This window comes from Aythya fuligula, chromosome 5, assembly GCF_009819795.1.
Source record: "Aythya fuligula isolate bAytFul2 chromosome 5, bAytFul2.pri, whole genome shotgun sequence".
NCBI classification, from domain to species: Eukaryota; Metazoa; Chordata; class Aves; order Anseriformes; family Anatidae; genus Aythya; species Aythya fuligula.
This window is the reverse complement of record NC_045563.1, coordinates 11,992,490-12,012,038: the sequence shown is the minus strand read 5'-3', so window position 1 is coordinate 12,012,038 and position 19,549 is coordinate 11,992,490. Positions and strand designations below refer to the sequence as shown.

General features: G+C 37.2%; 1 protein-coding gene across 1 annotated transcript; it reads left to right on the top strand.

The window, feature by feature from the left end:
- The first annotated feature begins 5,814 nt into the window (after nt 1-5,814).
- DLK1 (delta like non-canonical Notch ligand 1) lies at nt 5,815-16,420 on the top strand. The gene is given in 10 exon segments (XM_032189026.1): nt 5,815-6,063; nt 6,921-6,984; nt 7,424-7,554; nt 11,504-11,645; nt 15,250-15,425; nt 15,428-15,478; nt 15,481-15,512; nt 15,515-15,634; nt 15,636-15,939; nt 15,942-16,420. Coding segments are annotated over 10 exon segments (1,155 nt in total). The 5' UTR covers nt 5,815-5,981; the 3' UTR covers nt 15,995-16,420.
- Nucleotides 16,421-19,549: the final 3,129 nt, after the last annotated feature.

The window sequence follows — 19,549 nt, the reverse complement described above, 5'->3', positions numbered from 1 at the left end:
ACAGAAGACAGAATAATTTATTTCATCCATTCAGATAACCATAAGAATGTACTGCCTTAACACACAGACTGTTTCTCCTTTTCTTGTTTTCTTTCGTGTATATGTAGGCAGTCCCTTCCCTGAAATGAGCTCTCAGATCTAGCTAGTATTCATACAGGAAGTAAAATTACTTTACTATCCTCAGGAAAGTCTTTAAAAATACATTTTAAAGTATAATATCACTAACATAATAGCAAAATATTCTGTTTACTCATTGACTATTAAGAATCTATGTGCATTTTCACTGCACCAAATGTTTCACATTGCAGGAAAAGAAAACATAATAAGGTGGTATAAATTACCAACTGAATATTGTCTTCATGTCAAAACAGGTAAAGAAAGTTGACAAATAATGATACAAACTTCCTGGCTATATTGAAATCTGTCAGACTGTTAGGCATCTTTTAAAAAGAAGGATTCAGGCTTTTTTAATAGCAGTCTGAGGGGAACATTTTCTAGATTGAAAGTTGTTATTTCGGGACCAAAAGTGATGGCTTTTGAAAGGGACATCTTGGATGTCCCTTCAAGCATTGATGGCTTTATATTGAACTTCCCACAACTGTAGTTAGCCTTTCCTTAAAGACATCTAATTATTTTTGCTCTAATCTGTTTGGCAAACTGTCATGCTGTCTGATGAACCTCAATGTTAAAGAGGATGCTGGTGAAATTAATCTTTCTTCCAGTTATAGTTCTGGCCATTATATCTGCCCACTACAAATATTTGCTCCTTTCTCTTTCTTGATTTCACACATTATGATGGCTATATATTGTTTTTCTCTCTTTAAGCTAAAAAGGTCCTTCTACAATTTTCTCACTTCCTTTCAAGAAATCTATTTACACCATGCTATACTTAAGTTACAGATAGCCCAGTACAATATAAAATGACAGTGATACCTTCCTAGCTCTTTGAAAAATGCCTTTGTTTAAATTTATGTTTTATTTTTTGTAACACCATCAGATAAGATCTCAGTTTTTGTTTACATTGAGTACAGAATCATGTTCCCTGAATATATTTTATTTTGTTGTTTGTAAAATAGGTTTCTTCTCCATATTCTCGTCTTTTGTGCTGTTGATAGCAGAACAGAAAACGGTCTTGTTTTGTGTTTTATGTAGCAGTTTCTCAACTCTGTATTTTAGTTGCTGGGTGTATACACCTGTCACTGGAATAACTTCAAATGTAGAGTCTTATTAAATATTTCAAATTTGTACATTTGGGGCTTTTTATTTACAATATCAAAGAAGGGCTACACTATGATCTTGGGGAAGGCAAAATCTCTGACCTTCCTAACACCGGGAAAGAAAGAAATTGTATTAATTTCTTGATCAAGACTTTTACATTCAGTGCAAAGCTGTCCCAGTGATGAAACTTTTGCCTCAATCTTCAGTGTCCAAGATTTCATGTAATGTATTTTCTAAAACAGCTGACAGAATTCTCTGTGCAATGGTAATTGGCTGATGGACAGCGCTGACCTAGTGCTTTGTCAATAGAGGTTACAAGGATTTTGAGCGTTGAGCAAGGGAATAGGCTTGGCTTTAACTCTTGTAAATTACTGCTGTATATTTTAGCTCTGCACACTCTGGCTACTGTTCCAATGGGAAAAAATCACCACAGCTAAAAAATAAATATTTTGGCAATCTCCTGTTAATTGTTGACTGTTGCTACTTCTCTGTGTAGTAAAATTTGTTCTGTGGAGAAAACCTTTCTGGTTTATGTGCCCTGGTACAGAAGGTGCTGCACAAGATGCCTGTCTCCACAGAGAAGTCTACATACGTTCACCTACAGACTTTTGTGAAGGCAGAAATGCATACTTGAAGTGCACATGAAGACAGTAAAAATAATTTCATCTTTTTCTTGTCAGTCTTGTGCCAGCTCAGTGTGCTATCAGCTCACTGAAGAACAGAGGTAGCAGTAGTAAAGGTGGAATGAGGGGAGAACTGCAGATAGTTGTGTAGTTGGGACACAACAACAAAAAAACAAGATTAGGAGAAAAGCAGAAAAGGATTGCAATCTCTGTTCCAATAAGCTCCTAGGCTGGCTCAGCCCATCCTGTCCAGCCACACACAAGGAAGGGATAGACTGACGTAGAATTTGAAATAGATGAAAGGTTCCTTTCTGCACTAATGAAGTCTGATGAGCTTATTTTTCTAAGCGACAAAGCTAACCACAGAGTACAGTATGGAGTACAAACTTGTAAAACCAGCTAATATACCTTAAAACTTTGTGCCTGTGTATGTCCATGGCTGAAGAGATTCTTTCAAGGGATAAAGGATACACCTATGCAAGGATGAAATTACTTTCTGATACTCCTATTCTATTGACAAAATATTTTTGCTCTGCCAAGGACATTGCACTGCCCTGTAACTGTTGTGTTGTTGTTGTTGTTGTTGTTGTTTTGTTTTGTTTTGTTTTTCTCTCTCTAAAATATGCATAAGGGTACCCCAAATTAATTATTTTTATGTCTTTCTCCCATATGAGGTCTCAGATATAGCTTCTGTGTGACTCTATTTTTTACCCTCAGATTTTAGCTACCAGGAGTTCTCAGGGAACTTTAGGAGCTGTCATACTGTTGACTTGCTCTGTGTTTCTCATCACCGAAGCAAATTTTCTGTCTTCAGATTCTTTCAATATTGAGTCTCTCTCTGGACAAAAGGTGTTAGATTAGTATGTAAACAAACACTTGGGAGTTATGAGTACTCCTATCCAGGACAGAACTTCAAAGATTCCTTGCTGCTTCAAGGATTTCTAGTCTTTGCAGAGCTGCTTGCAAGCTGCTGAAGGTTGAAGCACTCTGTTTCTGTGTTCAATAGACAAAAGGAATTTCTTACCAAGCTTAAATTCTTAATTTCAGTGTGCTTTTTCCAGTAGCCCAGTCCTTGAACCTGTTCATTATTCATGTCTCAGGATCCATGATAGTCGTGTGTTTTCTTGGTAAAAAAAATAAAAATAAAAATTATGTATATATATATAGCATAATATCTCAAATTCTGTAAAAGAATCTATGAAGATTCTCTTCTTGATTCAATTGTTGCAGTCACTGTCTTTGATGCCCTGGTTCCTATAATGAATCTCAAAGAAAATCTCACAATGTCCCAAGATTTCAATGAAGCTGCATGTTTCCTGAGGATGACAAATTGTTGGGACCCACACTCCTTAGTCTGTACTCACCACTAAAGAATTTTTAGATGAAATAGTGAATATAGTTGTTAACACTTTGAATGATCTTACACAAAAAAACATATGGGGTTCTTTTCTTTCCAATTTCCAATGCAAATACTTAAACAAAACAAAAATAAAAAGATTTATTCTCTCAGAAGAAATCACTAAGATCTGCCAAAACCCAATCACTGTAATTTTCAGGGACTATTGCAATGCCTGTGGAGATTTGGATCAGAGTGCTTTTGGCAGCAAACAAGCTAAGTAAAAATTATTTGCAGTTTGGTTTTCTCAGGTAGAAGAAGTAGTGAAAAGATGATGAGTCTGGATTCGCACAATGATGAGGCTTCTGTTTTGAAATTGCTTTTGGAATAGCATCAGGGCAGGTTCTGTTCCAACAGGTTCTGGTTGGATATAATGGGTAGACTTCACTCTTACAAAAAGAATTCTGACTTCTTAAAAATAAAATTTGCCTCTTGCTTTTAGATGACCCTTGAAGTAAGTAGAAAAGGTGGGAAAATGGAGAATCATCCTAATTTCAGCCATCCAAGATGCACCTCTGAGGCACAGAAATGAGAAAAGTAGAGTTGCTCTAACAATAGATTACTTTTGTTTAACAGTATATCCAGGCAAAAAATAATAATAAAATAAATTAAAATAAAATAAAATGTAAAAAACATGAAAACAAGCAAGAAAAACAGAGTACAAATACTAAAATTTGTAATGGTGATTATAACACATATCACAGAATCACAGAATGGACGAGGTTGGAAGGAACCTCTGAAGGTCACCTAGTCCAAACTTGCTGCCAAGCAGGATCACCTAGAGCACGTCGTGCAGGATGGCATCCAGGTGGGTTTTGAATATCTCCAGAGAAGGAGACTCCACAACATCTCTGCATTATATATAGAGAGAGAATTGTGAAGACAAGATTTTTCTAGTGATTTTTTTCATAAGAAATCAGTTTTGGACAATGCAGGTAGTGAACTCAGAAAATAGAACAAATGTGTCACTGTATGTCACACTATTATATTTACAGTGCAAATGAAAACAGATAATTTGACAGTGATTAGTGTATGGATAAAATCTATGAATTCTACAGACTCACTACTCTTAAGGTCTGAAGAATAAAGAATACAAGGAGTCATTTCTTCCAGCTAAAGCATCACAGAACTTTTGTAGCCATTTTACCTCCTCAAGTTACCTCTTGGTGAAAAATATGCAAACCAATATCTAACATAAAAAAAGTTTCTGCATCAAGCAAAGAAGTTATGATCTAAGGGAAGAATAAACAACCCTGGACCAACAGCTACGAGAGTCTGTAACAACTAACTAAGAAAGTCAGGATAAAAGTAAAGTGAACAAGACTGGTAAAGAACTGGAAAGAACTGCTGGTATTTATACTAGGAAAGCACAAATTCACAGAATAGCAAAGGACTGACTAGCCATTGTTACTGCTCCACATTTTCACTTTTCTGGTGCCTTTCTGTCATTCACAATTCCCTAGCTGTGGCTGGGCATGTGAACTACAGCAAAAGCTGTGGTGACAAAGTAACCTTTTTGAAACTTTGGTAGTGTTTTCAGTAATAAAACGAAAGCAAGTGGAAAAGGTATGGAGGTATTCTGTGCCTGTAGAGCCAGATAGGCAGAGTGTATCTCATGTAGCCAAACTTCTGGAGAGACTTGAAGAAGCAGTGTCTGCCTCTCACACTTTACACTCAAGCACTGTTTTGTAAACCACCCCTCATTCTCCTCTTCCTGTTTTTATCCTTCAATTCCCCCATAAAATTAAAAACCTGCATTATTAGAAGCAAACTTTTGCAACCTAAGTGACATCATTATCTTCAAGTACCAGTAAATGGGCTTTCTGAAGCTAACGTGTGCTTTTCAGTTCGTATGTATTCAGGCAGATAATCTTGAATTAGCCAATTGTAATTCCAGAGAAAAAGCAGGTGGTTCTATAGTCTTCTTACCATATTATAGTGATCTCTACTTGCTTCACATAAATGTAGATAAATTGGTAAATGAGGTCTCATGGAAATAAGCACTACAGCAGAAGCAGAAGAAAACGGGTCCCTTAAGAATCCTAAAAAACAGGCATAACTTCTTTAAAAGAAGAAAAAAAAAAGAACAAGAAATACCCAGTCTAATTCCATAAGGGACTGCTCAAAGGAATAATTAAAAAGATAGACAAGAGAAAGGAGCAGCCACAGAATAAAGCACAAAATTTAAATTGCCTAGTGGTGGAAGTAAAGCTTTTTTTTTCTTCTTGATCTGTTCAGTATATAAAAAAGAGATGTAGTTTTGGGGGTCTTTTTAATTATTTTTTTATTTATTTATTTTTAACTTTTTAGCCTCAAAAACAGAAGATGCTTTGCCTTCCTTGCTTTTGCTGGGGTCTTTCCTGAAAAAAAAAATTGGAGCTCTGATGTGCCTGACTAAGCAGAGAAGTCTTCAGAAACCCGAAGCCCTGAATTAGCTGTTTGTGAACTGCCGGAGTAAGTTTCAACGAGGTAAGAGGCGTGTTTCAAACCCCCCTGCTAGACCTCCCTCCTCCCGCAGCCTTCCCAAAAGCCTTCCCAAAAGCCTTGCCTCGCCGCAATCGCACAGGGTGCGCAAGGTGCCGGCTCCTCTTTCAGCCCTCGGAGCGCCAGCATTGAGCAAGGGTCTACCCTGGGCAGCCTTCCTCTTCCTTCTCCTTCTTCTCCTTTCTTCCTCCTCCTCCTCCCGCCCCTGCAGCGCTGCGGGCGGGGGTGCCTCCGCCTCCTCCTCTTCTTCCTCCCCGGCCATGGGGCTGCGTGCCGCCGGGCTCCTCGGCTGCTGCTGCTGCTGCTGCTGCTTGCTGCCCCTCGTCCTCCCTGCAGCCCCAGGTACCGGCCGGGGGGCGGCGGGGAGCGGGGTGGGAAACTTGGCGGAGTTTGCTGGGGCCGGGCTAAGGGCGGCGGGGGGAGCCCACCCGCGGCACCCCGAAGCACTCGGTGCTTCCCCTGAAGTTTGCTCCGGTTGAGGGTCCTGGCTCTTTGTAGGGAGCTCGTCCTCACTGCCCGTCTGAGGGGTATCTCCCCTGCCCCTCGTGGAGGGTGTCAGTGGTGGCATCATACCGCTGAACGCGCTTGGTGCTGATAGTTGGAAACGGCAAAAAAAAATAATGAGACTGAGACCTCTTCTTTGTAATTCAGTTATTCTTGTACTATTTAATCAAAGTGACGATTTCTTTTTTTCATCTGATGTAACGTTGAAATAAATTTAACACAAGTAAGTTGTTTTACACGGATTTTTTTTTTCTCTGACTAAAGATATTTCTGAGTTTTAAGTAGTTCTAAAATAATACAACTGGAGTTGCATGTTGTGAAATTGTATCTATAGAATTGCTCTGAAGTTTCTATTTTCAAGTAGTGTATAGTAGTGTTTTACTTCGCATATGCTACCATGTTTTACTATGAATCCTTTTGCAATCCATTCTCTACATCATTCCACTCACCCTATAGAAACACTATGTAACATGCTTCTGATTAGGTTCACTTAACATTTGGGAAACTTGAAATACATATTTTCATACCTGTAACAAATACTATCAGAATACTATGCAGTCTGGTTTCTTCTTACTATACAGTGTGGTTTCTTTTAAAACACCAATAATGTGTAGAGGACACTATATATATATATATATATATATATTTCTGAGTGCTGATTTTTCTATTTTGATATTAACAATCTCTTTTTCTAGGTGTGAACTGTAAAACTGGCTGCCACCCAGTGAATGGATTTTGTGAATTTCCCAGTGAATGCAGGTAAAAAAATCTGTCAGACATGCTTGTTAGCTCAGGAACAGACTTCTACATTAATTTATTGTCCTTGTAAAATAGACAGAAACTGAAACAATTTGTCCTCTGAAAATATGGTACTGTAGTGAAGCAGCACTCTATTAGCATACAGTAACTGGAGTTGTAGAGCTTAGACATCTAGATGCTTTTTTAGCCTAATTATTCTAGTAAGACTTTACATTGATTAACATTTATTAACTTTTTGTCGCTGAATTATACAGTTTTCTTCAGATGAACTGCTTCTAGTATCCTGGAAGCACTGAAGGTATCTTTTTGTTCCAATGTGCTGCATAGTCCAATTTTGTATCTGAAAGTTTATTTATTTTGCCTTGAAAAGCAGAACATCCTTGTAATTATGTTTATTAAAAATAAACTATGCCTCTATCTTGTCTTTTATCTCTTTCAGGTGTCAGCCTGGTTGGCAGGGTGCTTTTTGTAATCAGTGTGTACCTTTCCCTGGGTGTTTGCATGGCAGCTGTGCCAAACCCTGGCAGTGCATCTGTGAGGAGGGCTGGGTTGGCAGCCTCTGTGACATAGGTTTGCACGTCTTTTCTTATTCTTGAGCTACTGAGGTGAAACAGCCCCATCTGGTGATGGAGACTTGCAAAAGTCCTTCTGGATAACTATTAAAAAATACTCTGGACAGCAGCATGTAAACCTGGAGTTTCTATAACTTAGATAAAATAATGCAGTGTCTTTGATAACTGGGCATATGTGCAAGCAGCACATAGCTTCATAATTTTTTAAATATTGACCATTGTGGACAATGCTAACAAAAAAAAAAAAAAAAAAAAAACTGCTCACTTGAAGTCATATAAGTCTTTTTGATAAAAAACACACATCTTTATATTAGATAATTTGAAATATTTACCTGACACAATATATATATAATAATTTCTGTACAGAAAGACAATATTAATGCTTCTTATTAGATTAATATTTTATTCCTCAACCTAGTGATGATTCAGTGGAGTAGCATTAGTATAACTGAGAAAAAGGTCTGTCCAATCAGGCTACTGCTTTCCTCCTGGACCTGAGGTAATAAGCACACAGTGCACTTGCTCACCCCTTTCCTGTCAGAATGAGCCAGATTAGCATAAGTAACTTGAAGAACTGGACTTTGTTGAGCTGGTTTGTTTTGGCTGACATAAACAGATGAGTGTTCAGCCAAGATATCCAAGGGGACAGAAATGGCATGAGCATCCAGAAGCATGCACCACTTCAGTTTGCATAATTGCAGCTGGAAGAGGACAAACGTCCAGGACCTTGTTCTCTCTGCTTCAAATTCAGGCTTTTGTTGTTATACAGTTTCTAATTTGTAGAGCATGGCTGTGGTCTGCCAATGAATACCCAAAAGAGTAGTTAATTATGATGCAGTATGAATAGAATAAAATTTTCAAGATGACTAAAAGACTCAAGGTTTCTGGTAGTGCAATCCTTGCAGTGGCATGAAGGTTGGTGCAAGGTGCTTAGGTAATCACTCACCTTCTCATCAGAATTTGCAGCCTGTACACACCAACTGCACACAAAGGCATATTCAGGCTCCTTTGTTTGAAGCTAGTCCTGGTATGTTTGCAAGAACTGTAGTAGCACTGGTGCAGATGTGACTGTAAACTTTCAGAATAAATACATTAATTATGTTTTTTCTAGACCATACTCTCACTGATGTCTTCATACCTGGAACAAACAAAAGGATTTTCATTATAATTAGTAAAGGGGAATGGGTTCCTCTGAATGGGTCTGTGGTGTACAATCAACCAGATTTATGAAATTAGACAGAAAAATTCCCAATTGCCAACTTAGGAGGCTCAGCTCTATCAGGTGTCAGTGATCATGAAGGACCAGATTTTTTAAAGGTACCATCTACACAATTAAATTCATATGAAGTTTTCTAGTTGAACATACTTTAAAAAATAATAATAAACAAAACAAAACAAAAAAAAATCTAAACACCTGGCTGAACTTCTAAGCAATTAAAGGTCTTCACATTTCTGAGCTTGGCAACCTTCCTTCTTGCAACCAGTATTTAGGATGGAAAACAATTCTGTTGGACCTATATCCCTACCTTTAGGGAAAAATAATAGTTTAATACATATTCATTATGATAGTTTTATAAGACAAAATAGATATCCCTTAAGTCCAGAAACTATTACTTTTTGCAATGCTCAGTGTTACCTCAGAGTCTTCTTTGCCAATTTGCATTTAGATCCCCATGAAGATGTGGCAAGAATTCTCAGCCAAAAAGAAATAATCATCTTTTCATCTAGAGGCACAAATTATATTGGAAGTCTTTCATCTCAGTGGATTTATTTACTCTAAGTAGAACAAGGTATCGAGAGTCCTAGTTTCCTTGCCACTGGAAGGTTGTTCTACTGACCCATGAAAGCACTTTAACCAAAAATGGGGTTAATTGCTCAACCACTGATCTCCACATCCTTTGCCAAAAGGTTGTGTGGTGGTTTGGTTTCCTGGCTGTATAAAGTCATTACAGACTGCTATAACTCATTAACAGGTATCACTAAATGAAACTTGATCAGGTTAGGAAAAGGACAAAAGGACAAAATGATGGTTCCCATTCATTTGGCGACCATTGTTATAACACATAACTATCTTTTAAATATGGAAGTACAAACCTATCAATATTTACCATGCATATGAGATTCCTTGCCTCCCTCTTCTAATACTGTGTTTTTGTGTGTGATGACAGGAGGCCAAAACCATTATAATTTCACAAACAAGTGTCATTAATTGACATTTTGTAGCTACAGGAAACAATTTTTAGCTTCAGGTGTGTAATGAGATAGCCTTGTTAGAAAGCTACATTTATATTGTTTCTGTGGAGGCTGACATAATGTCATTAGTTTTGGGATTTGCTTGAAATGCTCATTTTTGCTGCTATAGAAAGAGTAATATTTGCCAGTGGGGTTTCTGGCATAGCCACTGTTTAATGTTGCCAGCTGTCAGCAAATACCAACGCACCAGGATAGCAAAACCCAGATATAGGTCCAAAATTCACTTGGCCACTGCTGTTAACTTCTGAAATTTCTGTAAAATATAGATACCGGTCTCAGCCACTCTTATTTGCTTGCTAAACACTAGAGAAAAAGAGGTAACTTTGAATGGTGTTGTTCTCTTTCTCCATTTTCTAGGAGAGTTAGTGTATAATCTCCTTAGTATGGGTTATGGAACTTCCTTTCTGTAACTATTTGAGGTTATTGAGTGGTTTGCTAATGCCTCTGACTATGTAGCCTTTATATTTACCATAGGCTATCTGGTTTTCAGCTCAGATGAAGAATGACATACCTTATAATTTATAGGCTTGCAGATTATAGGTTGTGTTTGATCCACTGTAAATATGTAGACCAGGATTAGTGGTATCATTTATGACTATTATTGCAACCACTTGGACAGGCATGGCACTTAAAGAGAGAAATTGGTGTTGATGCTGATGATTAACCTCTTTGCCACGGGCTGCACCACCGGCCTGCCTGAAAGCCACGGTATCTTATCCTCTGGAAACATCCTTGAAATTGGGTATATGTACACCTAGAACAAGGATGCACAGAGCAAGGTTTCCCTCATTCATGATTATTTTGGTCCTTGAGAAAACTGGAGCTTACACTCACAGAGCTTGCAAAGAGGTTGTCTTATAATGAGAACAGATGAACATATTAGAAAATAGAGTTCATTATCCAAGGAAGATTATATTCAAAAGCTAAGGTTATTGAAGTGTTTTGTTGTGGTTAAAATTTTGCAGTAGCTCATGATATCATTTACCTTTCATGTTATGCTATGGGAACTAGCATATAAATGCCCTTAAATCTTTTTCATCTTTTCAGAAAATGTGTTTGTACACGGAAGTGTTAGAGACATCATATAACTTGCAGCCAGCTCCTCAATGCAGCTGCTCCATTAGTTTGCTAAAATATGCACTTGTTTGTTTATTTAATTTTAATTATTTTAAAAAATTGCTAATCGTTCAAGTGGGAAGTTGCTCAGCAGGGAAACAGTAAAGAAAATTAGATGTGTGACTTTGGGTGAAAACACACCATACAGCTCTCTATTCTGGTACAGTTATGTAAGGGTTAGATGCAGCCAAGCCAAAAGATGAACTCTTGAGAGACTTTGTAATCTGCTGATCTCTGTTGTTATGAAATGTTTGTTTATAAGCACATAATGATGGGTTGTTGGGCAGGGAGAGGGGAGAATTCCCTGTTCCGTTTTACTTTATCACAATTCTGTTTATGGATAAGCCAAGGCTGTAAGAGGATGACTATGCCCCTTAGAAGTTCTTTCTTCAATGCAGGATGAACGATAGATAAAGATACATGTACATTTTATTTAAACTATTCTTTACTATTTACAGATTCTTTCTCCTAACTTTATTTGAGCCCTGATTCTGGTCATCTGCTGACAGTTCAGCTTTCATTTTATTCAAAAGTGTTTTAATACAACTAAAAAAATATTTTTGTTTGTTTTTAAACAGATATTCACCCATGTTCTGCAAAGCCCTGCACCAATAACTCAACATGCATAGAGACTGGTGATGGAGGATATATTTGTCTTTGTGCCCAGGGATTTACAGGAAAAAATTGCCATCTCAAAAAAGGACCTTGCATTATTAATGGGTAAATATTGATTTCTGGTGTGAATTTAAAATCTACATTCCTACTGAACATTCTTCAGATTTCGTAGCTAAGTGAAGATATCTCTACGCTAAAATATGTAGTTCTTCTGCTAGGACAATTATTTAGTTACTGATATTTTTAGCAAACTTTGCAAATCTGTTCAGTTATTCTGTAAAAAATTACACATTAAAAATATGAGTTCATGTGTATAATTTGAGTACTAAACGTGATAGTTTGCACACTTTGTTGTGATGAATTTATGCCTTGCCATGATTTTAGTAAGTAGTAACCTGCCATCACATGTTCTCACCTCTAGTGAGATCACCTCTAGAGGGATAATTTTATGCAAAATCAAGGTACAGTAATACGAACCATAACCAACCCACAAGCTTTCTGCACAAAATCACCTAGTTCACCAGCCTGTCATTTTCTTACCATACATAAGATGGTATGTCAAGGGTTTACTGAGGGAGATAATCTCAATTCTATGAGAAGAGGATGTGGGAGGGAATTTCCTTCCATTCTCTAAGAGAAGTAAGATGTTAGAACAGGGTTGGGAGCAGGTTGAAGGTGATATTTCCCCTCTGCTCAACACTGGTGAGAAACATTTGGAGCACTGGGTTCAGTTCTGTTTTCCACTACGTGAGGATGAGGTCATACTGCAGAGAGTACAGCACAGGCCCGTGAAGATGATGAAGGGACTGGAGCACCCCTCCTATGAGGAGAGGCTGCGAGAGCTGGATAATTTAGCCTGGAGAAGAGCAGACTGTGGGATCTTCTCCATGTGGATAAATACCTTTGTGATAGTACTCTCAGTTCAAACTGAATACTCATTAAATAGTTTGGAAATCATGGAAAAAAAAATCATAACAAAACAACATTCTTGAAACAGCAATTCCTTTTCTCTAGGAAGTTGTGTCTTTATGAGGAAAATGAGCAGAAGACAGCTGTAGTGGAAAAAAAAAATGTTCTCACTATAAGCAGTACATGTCTATTAATATTTTATAGTCTGCTGGAGAGTGCACCTCACATCCTGGGAAGAGACCTTATCATAAGAGGTCATCTCACTTTCATCCCACTTCTGTATCCTACCTCTCTGTATCAGTGGCATAGTTAAAAATGTTGATATTACTAACTACTGCCACTGGTTCCTAAGTTAATATTCATAGATAGCACCAAGCCAATTCACAAATCAAAGTAATTTTTCTGGTGTCTACAGAATCTACCAGGTGTATCTGTGTTAGAGATGTCTGTGTGATGCTTTGAAGATCTGGTCTCAAGCAGAGAACCAGAAGGTGCTTTCTGAAATGAAGGCAGAGTATTTGGAAAGCAAAGAAGTGGTATATCCATGTTTCCACAATAAGTCCTTCATGCACCACCCTTGCTGAACATGCCTTAAATGCATGTTAAATATAAATATTTTTATTATCAGTTATTTACAGTTTATTATCAGTTACTTAAATATGAAGTAACTGAATGTATTCAAGGAGATTACTAATATCATTCACTTAAACATATTAAAAAATAGGTAAATGAGATTCATTAGTAAATAAATAATTCATTTTCAAAATTTTTCATGTTTCCTCTAAGCAGTTTTTATTTTTTTATACTTATGAGAAAGTGTAAAAAAATCATTTTATATAAAAATTAGGCAAAAAATCATTTTGTGCTTACATTCTCCAGCAATTTCTTTCAATTTCCCTGCAAATTCCCTACATTTCTGCAATTTGACCTGCAAGTGAGGGTTCCAATTTCTGCATATTGTCAGATCCAAAACAGTTATTCTGATTTTCCATGAAACCTCTAAAGCCGAGAGAGTGTGCTAGACTCTCCAAGATAGATCATAACCATTCAATAACTCAACGACTGTACAGCTACAGGTTCCATATTTTTCTTATAGCATACAGAGAGGCTGGTGATTGTAGCAAAGCTTCTCATTTGCATGAGCACCTCGTGTTCTCACCAGACTGGCCCAGTAAGTGCTATATCAAAGTCTAGCGACAACTCATTTTGCTTTCATAATACAGTTTCCAGACTTCCAGTGCGATCTTTTGGTAACATTTTTTTCCAGGTAACAGTTACAGTGAAGGACAATATGAGAGGACAGAGAGGGGTTTGTGTGTGTGTGTGTGTGTGTGTGTGTAAGTAGTGAAAAAACAGGCAGATGACCTCTTTACCACAGTAGTCTATCTCTCCTTATGAGTGCCCACCAATTGTTTCAAACTGCAGAAAACCCGGAGTTGCTCAGGGTGGTCTGTACAATAGCTATTCCCATGGAAACAACTGGGCACTTGAGTAGCTCAGCCTTATCCCACCAGTGCTCAGGGGCCATTTGTAGTCAGGCGCTTATTTTCCTTTCACTGTTGCCTCACTCAAGGCATCAACAGATTTCTTAAACCTCTGTATCCCAATATAAGAATCTGTAATGGCCACTGACAAATGTGAAATGTCAGCTTTCACAAAGCTGCAGATGTTCAGTACCTCTAGGGCTTTCCCCTGGAAATGTAACGTAAAAAATGCTTGGACTTTTCAGCTGTATCCTGGTACTGTGCTGTATGTCTTTAGAGATTTATAGTTGTTAGGAAAACTAGTCAAATAGGCTTGTAGTCAGCTTTGTCAAGTGTAATGCTGCCTCTCATTACCTCAGATCCATTTTTAAAAGGTAAGTTTTAAATGCTTTGTTCATGTACAGTGAATTGCCATGAAAGTGGCTTTGATCTTTACTTGTAAACACATGACCCCAGACCCTTTTTCAGCCAACAAGGCCAGTTAAAGGACTACATCTGCTTTGAATAGCTCCACTGAATTAGCAGCTTTTGTGCTTTTCTGTCAGTAGATGGCCCTATCTTTTGGCCATACACCTGGTAAGGCACAGTTACATTGCAAAGATGAAAAAAAAAAAAGTGACTTGACATCACTTAAAACATAGTACCAGGCTATTCATAATTAAGTTCTCAAAAGGTTTGGAAACATTTGGTTTCCTCATCTTGTTCTCACATTACAGCTGCTTTGCTAATGCTGACACCATCTCATGTATATTTTTAAATTTTTTTTTTAATATTTTTTTCAAAATCCTTTGCTCAACAACAGTTTGCAAAAAATTATCTGTTTATCTTTACATTTTTTGTCTGTCATGGAGCAACAAAGAGGCAATACAAAAAAAATCCACTCTGCCGATACAATATGGAGACTGTCTTAAGAATAATCAGGTGGAAAAGAAAATCTTGCTGCTAATGTCATTGTTCAGTCTTGTCCAAACAGTTGCTCAGCTAAATAGCTCTAAGCTTATGAAAATGTTAGGAAACATAATTTGGAAAAATATTTGAAATAACTTAAAATCACTTCACAGCTCTTCAGGTTGGATTTATACAGTGGTATATTAATCCTGTCTGAAGGGTTGGCAGAAGATATTATAATCTGTATTGACAAAGCTGTTGAATAAATTCATTCTTGATTCAACTTGACCAATTTAGTAGATTTGCATTAGTTTTTGGCTCTTATGAAGAAAACCATTTCCTTTTATTATACAAAGGGTGTCCTAATAGCTTCTTTCCTTGGACTGTGATTCAGTTCTGTGTATGTATGTGTTTGTTCTCTATTCTAGCTCACCCTGCCAGAATGGAGGAACATGCATCGATGACAATGGTCTTGCACCCCATGCTTCCTGTCTGTGCCCTTCTGGTTTTGCTGGCAACTTCTGTGAAATAGATAGAGATGACTGTGAATCCAACCCATGTGAAAATGAGAGCAACGTGTACAGATATTGGGCGGGTTTCAGCTGTTTTGTCCCCATGGCTATACGGAAAAGCTCTGCAGCAGCCGTGTCATATTCTGTGCAGTGGCCCATGTGAGAATGGAGGGACAATGGCAGCGAACACACCACAGGGAGGATTGAATGTATCTGTAAGCCAGAATTTGTTGGTGCAACCTGCAAACATCACAGCAAAACACAAGGTCTCTTTGGAGTGAATACAGGCGCAAAGCGTATGCGAGAATTACAAGCTACCCCCAAAAGCTCATCACAGATCAGTGCATCATCAAGAACAAGAAATCCTGAAAATAACAATGAAAGAAACAATCCAAAATGCAGATCCCTTGCTCAGTAAAAGCCAAGTGGTATGTTTTGTTGTACTGGGCTTACTTACATGTCTTGTTGTCTTGGGTACAACTGGGATAGTATTTTTTTCAAAATGTGAAATGTGGCTTGCTAATGCGAAATATAGTCATCTCCTACGCAAGAAAAAGAACTTTTTTCTGAAGTCTAGCAATGGGGAAAACCTCTCTGTTAATATTATCTCCCAGAGAAGATCAAATTGACTAATTACACTAAGAACTACACTGCCATCTAGGCCCTTGAAAACAAAAACAACTTGCAGCTTTCATAGCAATATGAAAAATAGATTGAACTTGTTACCTGTGGTTGGCCTTAATATTTGTGGGTGCATTTGGTGTAACTTGTGCTGAGTGATAATGAAGAAAATTTTAATGTATATGTATTGCTAAGGATTTTTTCATTCCCCCAAATTAATGTAAAAATAATAATAATTAAAAAAAAAAAAAAAGACTAAAAAGATCAGGAATGTTAATCTGATTTACTTCAAGGCAGCTATGTTTTGTAAAATAAAATGTAATATACCACTAGAACTGTTTTGCAGCTTTTTTGTCTTGTGCTTAGTTTATTTGGTAATTAGTACCTGTAAATTAATCGATTATGCTTTATTATTTTATTATATTTTATTTTGAATAAACAGCAGATGAGGGTTCTACTGGTTTAATTATTGATCTGTAAATTCTATACTTCAGAAAACTTGTCATAACTGTCCCTGTCTAATTCTTCTTCCATCTATGATAAACAAAACATTAGCAATTGGGATCAACAGGAGCAAACTTGCGCTGGTATCTCACCTATCCAATCAGTTTTGTTAATTTTGCACACCTATAAGGTAAATTACTCTTCCTATAGAATCTAGTAAGTCTTTGTGATATTAATTTCAGGTTACAGGTCTCTATTGCTTTGGATGGTGCCTCCATAAATTGTTTATCTACCAACATATTAAAAATATGTTTAATATCTTCGGTCAAACTTTCTGTATAGAGACCCGGTCAAGATTTAAAAGGGATCTGATTCCGATCTTTCCAGACATACTTCTCAAGAACTCTACCAGGAGAAGTATCTTTCATGCTGGTGTTGTGAGGAGAAATGAAAAGATAGATGTCACTTGAAAGAGGATGTTGCTTTAAATTCTTCATTTTTTCTTTTTTTGTATTATATTTCATGAGTGGACAAGATTTCAAGAATGAAAAGCATCCCTGAGAACAAGGAAAAGACACAATATTTGCGTGGGGCCTGAGGGCACTAATAGGGTCTTAACATCCCTGAGCACTCCCACCTGGGGCCTCCACCCACTCCCTGCACATGGTCCTTTTTCAACTCAGCCCATGGTTATTGGTCCTGGTTTGAGCTTTGTTGCAGGAGTGGGGGTCTCCACCTCTATTTCTGTTCCTGGATGAACTCAGACTTGCCCTGTAGGTAGCCAGCCCATCTGTGGGATTGACCCGTTGTGCTTGTGCTTGCAAATTGTCTCCAGATTTGCTTTCAGACCTATCCCCTGAATGGACCTTGGACCTTTGCTCCTCACATATCTCCTTTTGCTGTGTCTGTGACTGTCAATAGATTACAAGGACCAGTTCTGCCCATGTGTTTAGCACTGTTTGGACCTTAAAAAATAAAAAAAAAATTCACTTTGAATGTTGATACCTTCATATGTCTGTAGGTGCCCTTAATGAATAATTTACTTCCTCAGCCACCCCAGATAAGAAGTTTCTTAGCAGATTCTAAGCTGTCTGGTAAGTAAGGTATTCCCAAATCCATAAATAGCTGCTCATACAGCTTGCCATTTTTTTTTTCTCCCTATTTTCTCTCTCTCTCTCTCTCTTTTTTTTTTTTTTTTTTTTTTTTTTTGTTAAATACATGCATTATTGAAGTACATGGTATAGGACGTTACCATGGGATTTTTTTTTTGGTGATACATCTCTCAATTGTTATGAGTAATAAAGCAAGTTTGCATCATTGCTGGTAATACTTGCTTGTATCATATCTTTGCAACATTTGCAAAAGAAGAGAGCTAGCAGGGAAAATGGTATTGACATGCTTTTTTTGGAAAGTGCTGGCTTATAAATAACAAGATGAAAAATTTTTAAATAAACTGATACTCCCTCTTAAAACTATTGTTGGGAAGATGAATGTTCATCAAAACCCAGGAACTTTTCAACCAATGATAGCAAAGATGAGTTAGAAATCCAGATGAAAAGTGAAACCAGGTATGCAGTATCAAATTGGAAGCCATAAAACTTGAGCTAGTGGAATTTACAAGTTTCTTTTAAAGCAATATATTTTAAACATGTATTTCAGGGTTTTATTGTTGTTTTGTTGGTTTCTTGTGATCTATTCTGTGATAGAACTATTTTAGTATCAATTTGGATATAATCAGAAAAGTTGGATAACTCGAACCTCACAGCTTTGATTCAAAATCAGTCAAAACACTAGATATCCACTAGGAATCAGTGTTCAGATTCCAGACTGATGTCAAAATAGCAAAACTTTCAGTTTTATGTGCCTCTTGAAAGGAACCCAGCTGCCTGGTCTAACGAGGCAGTAGCAGAAGTGTGGCTGAAGTATATCTGTTCTTTCCACCCTTAAACTTCTGTTGAGTAGTTGAAGCATATTTTTTGTGTCTTCTCTGTCCTGCATGCACCTACAGTTTGTCACTCCCGCTGTCTTTCCTGTTATTTCTGATGCCATAGCCGTCTGTTAAGGTACTCAGAAGTGTTGTGTTGTGTTTTTTTTTTTTTTGTTTGTTTGTTTGTTGTTTGTTTAGCCCATTCAAGTTTTGTTAGAAGTTATTTAAAAGTTCTATTCGCTATAAATGTCAAGCTCTCTGGGAGAAGGTAAAGAAAGTGTTCAAAGCATTTCACAGTTTGCATTGCAATATTAATATTTTTTTTTGTTCAGCAGACTAACATGTTTTGTTCAGGATCCACTAGGGTGTTAGGCTAAGAGCAAAGGCAAAGAGCATACAGTCTTCAGTTATCTACATGTACAATAAAAAACAGAATACGAAAATATTTTGGTAGATCTGTGATACCTCAAGATTACCAACAACTGAGATTGAATCAGGAAATTTGGTTTAAGTGTAGCAAGCCCTTACCTCAGTCATAAGTCAATATTGTATTTACACTTATTCTTAAATCTTGAGCTATTTCTCTGAAAGCAAATGAGGTGCAGACAAAGCAAAGCAAAAGTAAATGTAGCATTCTGTTTGTTAAATTTTCCTACTATTCTACATGGGGAAAGTAAGTGTAGAGGCAATAATAGTGCAAACGTAACTATTCTTGCAGAGGTGCTGACTTGGTCACCTATGCCATCCTTTGGAAACTATGCCCAGTCATTTCTTGTGGAGTATCTAGATAGCCATCTAACACCAGCTGTGATCCTCTGAACAGTTAACGAATAGCATTAGCTACTAAATTTAGAAAAAATACAGGTATGCTTGATCGAGTTGACAACATTCTCACTGAAAACACACTCTACAAGAAAGTACTTCAGATACAAATGAATTATTACAACAAAAAAAGATACCATAATACTTATAACTGTAATTAGAAGTTCTGATGTACCAAAACTGAACTGTATTGCAAATATTCAGAATTGCAAATTACATCTGAGCAAATACCAGCTCTGGTGGTATGTTCTTACTGAAGCAATTTGACTGTTGAATATTTTCTCGTTTTCATGTCAATTCACTGATATGCTTACCTTTAAACTTTCTTCATCTAGCAATTTAGCATCTGTGATTAATTCTGACCTGTATATTACTTACCAGAATTCAGTAAAAAGAAATAAC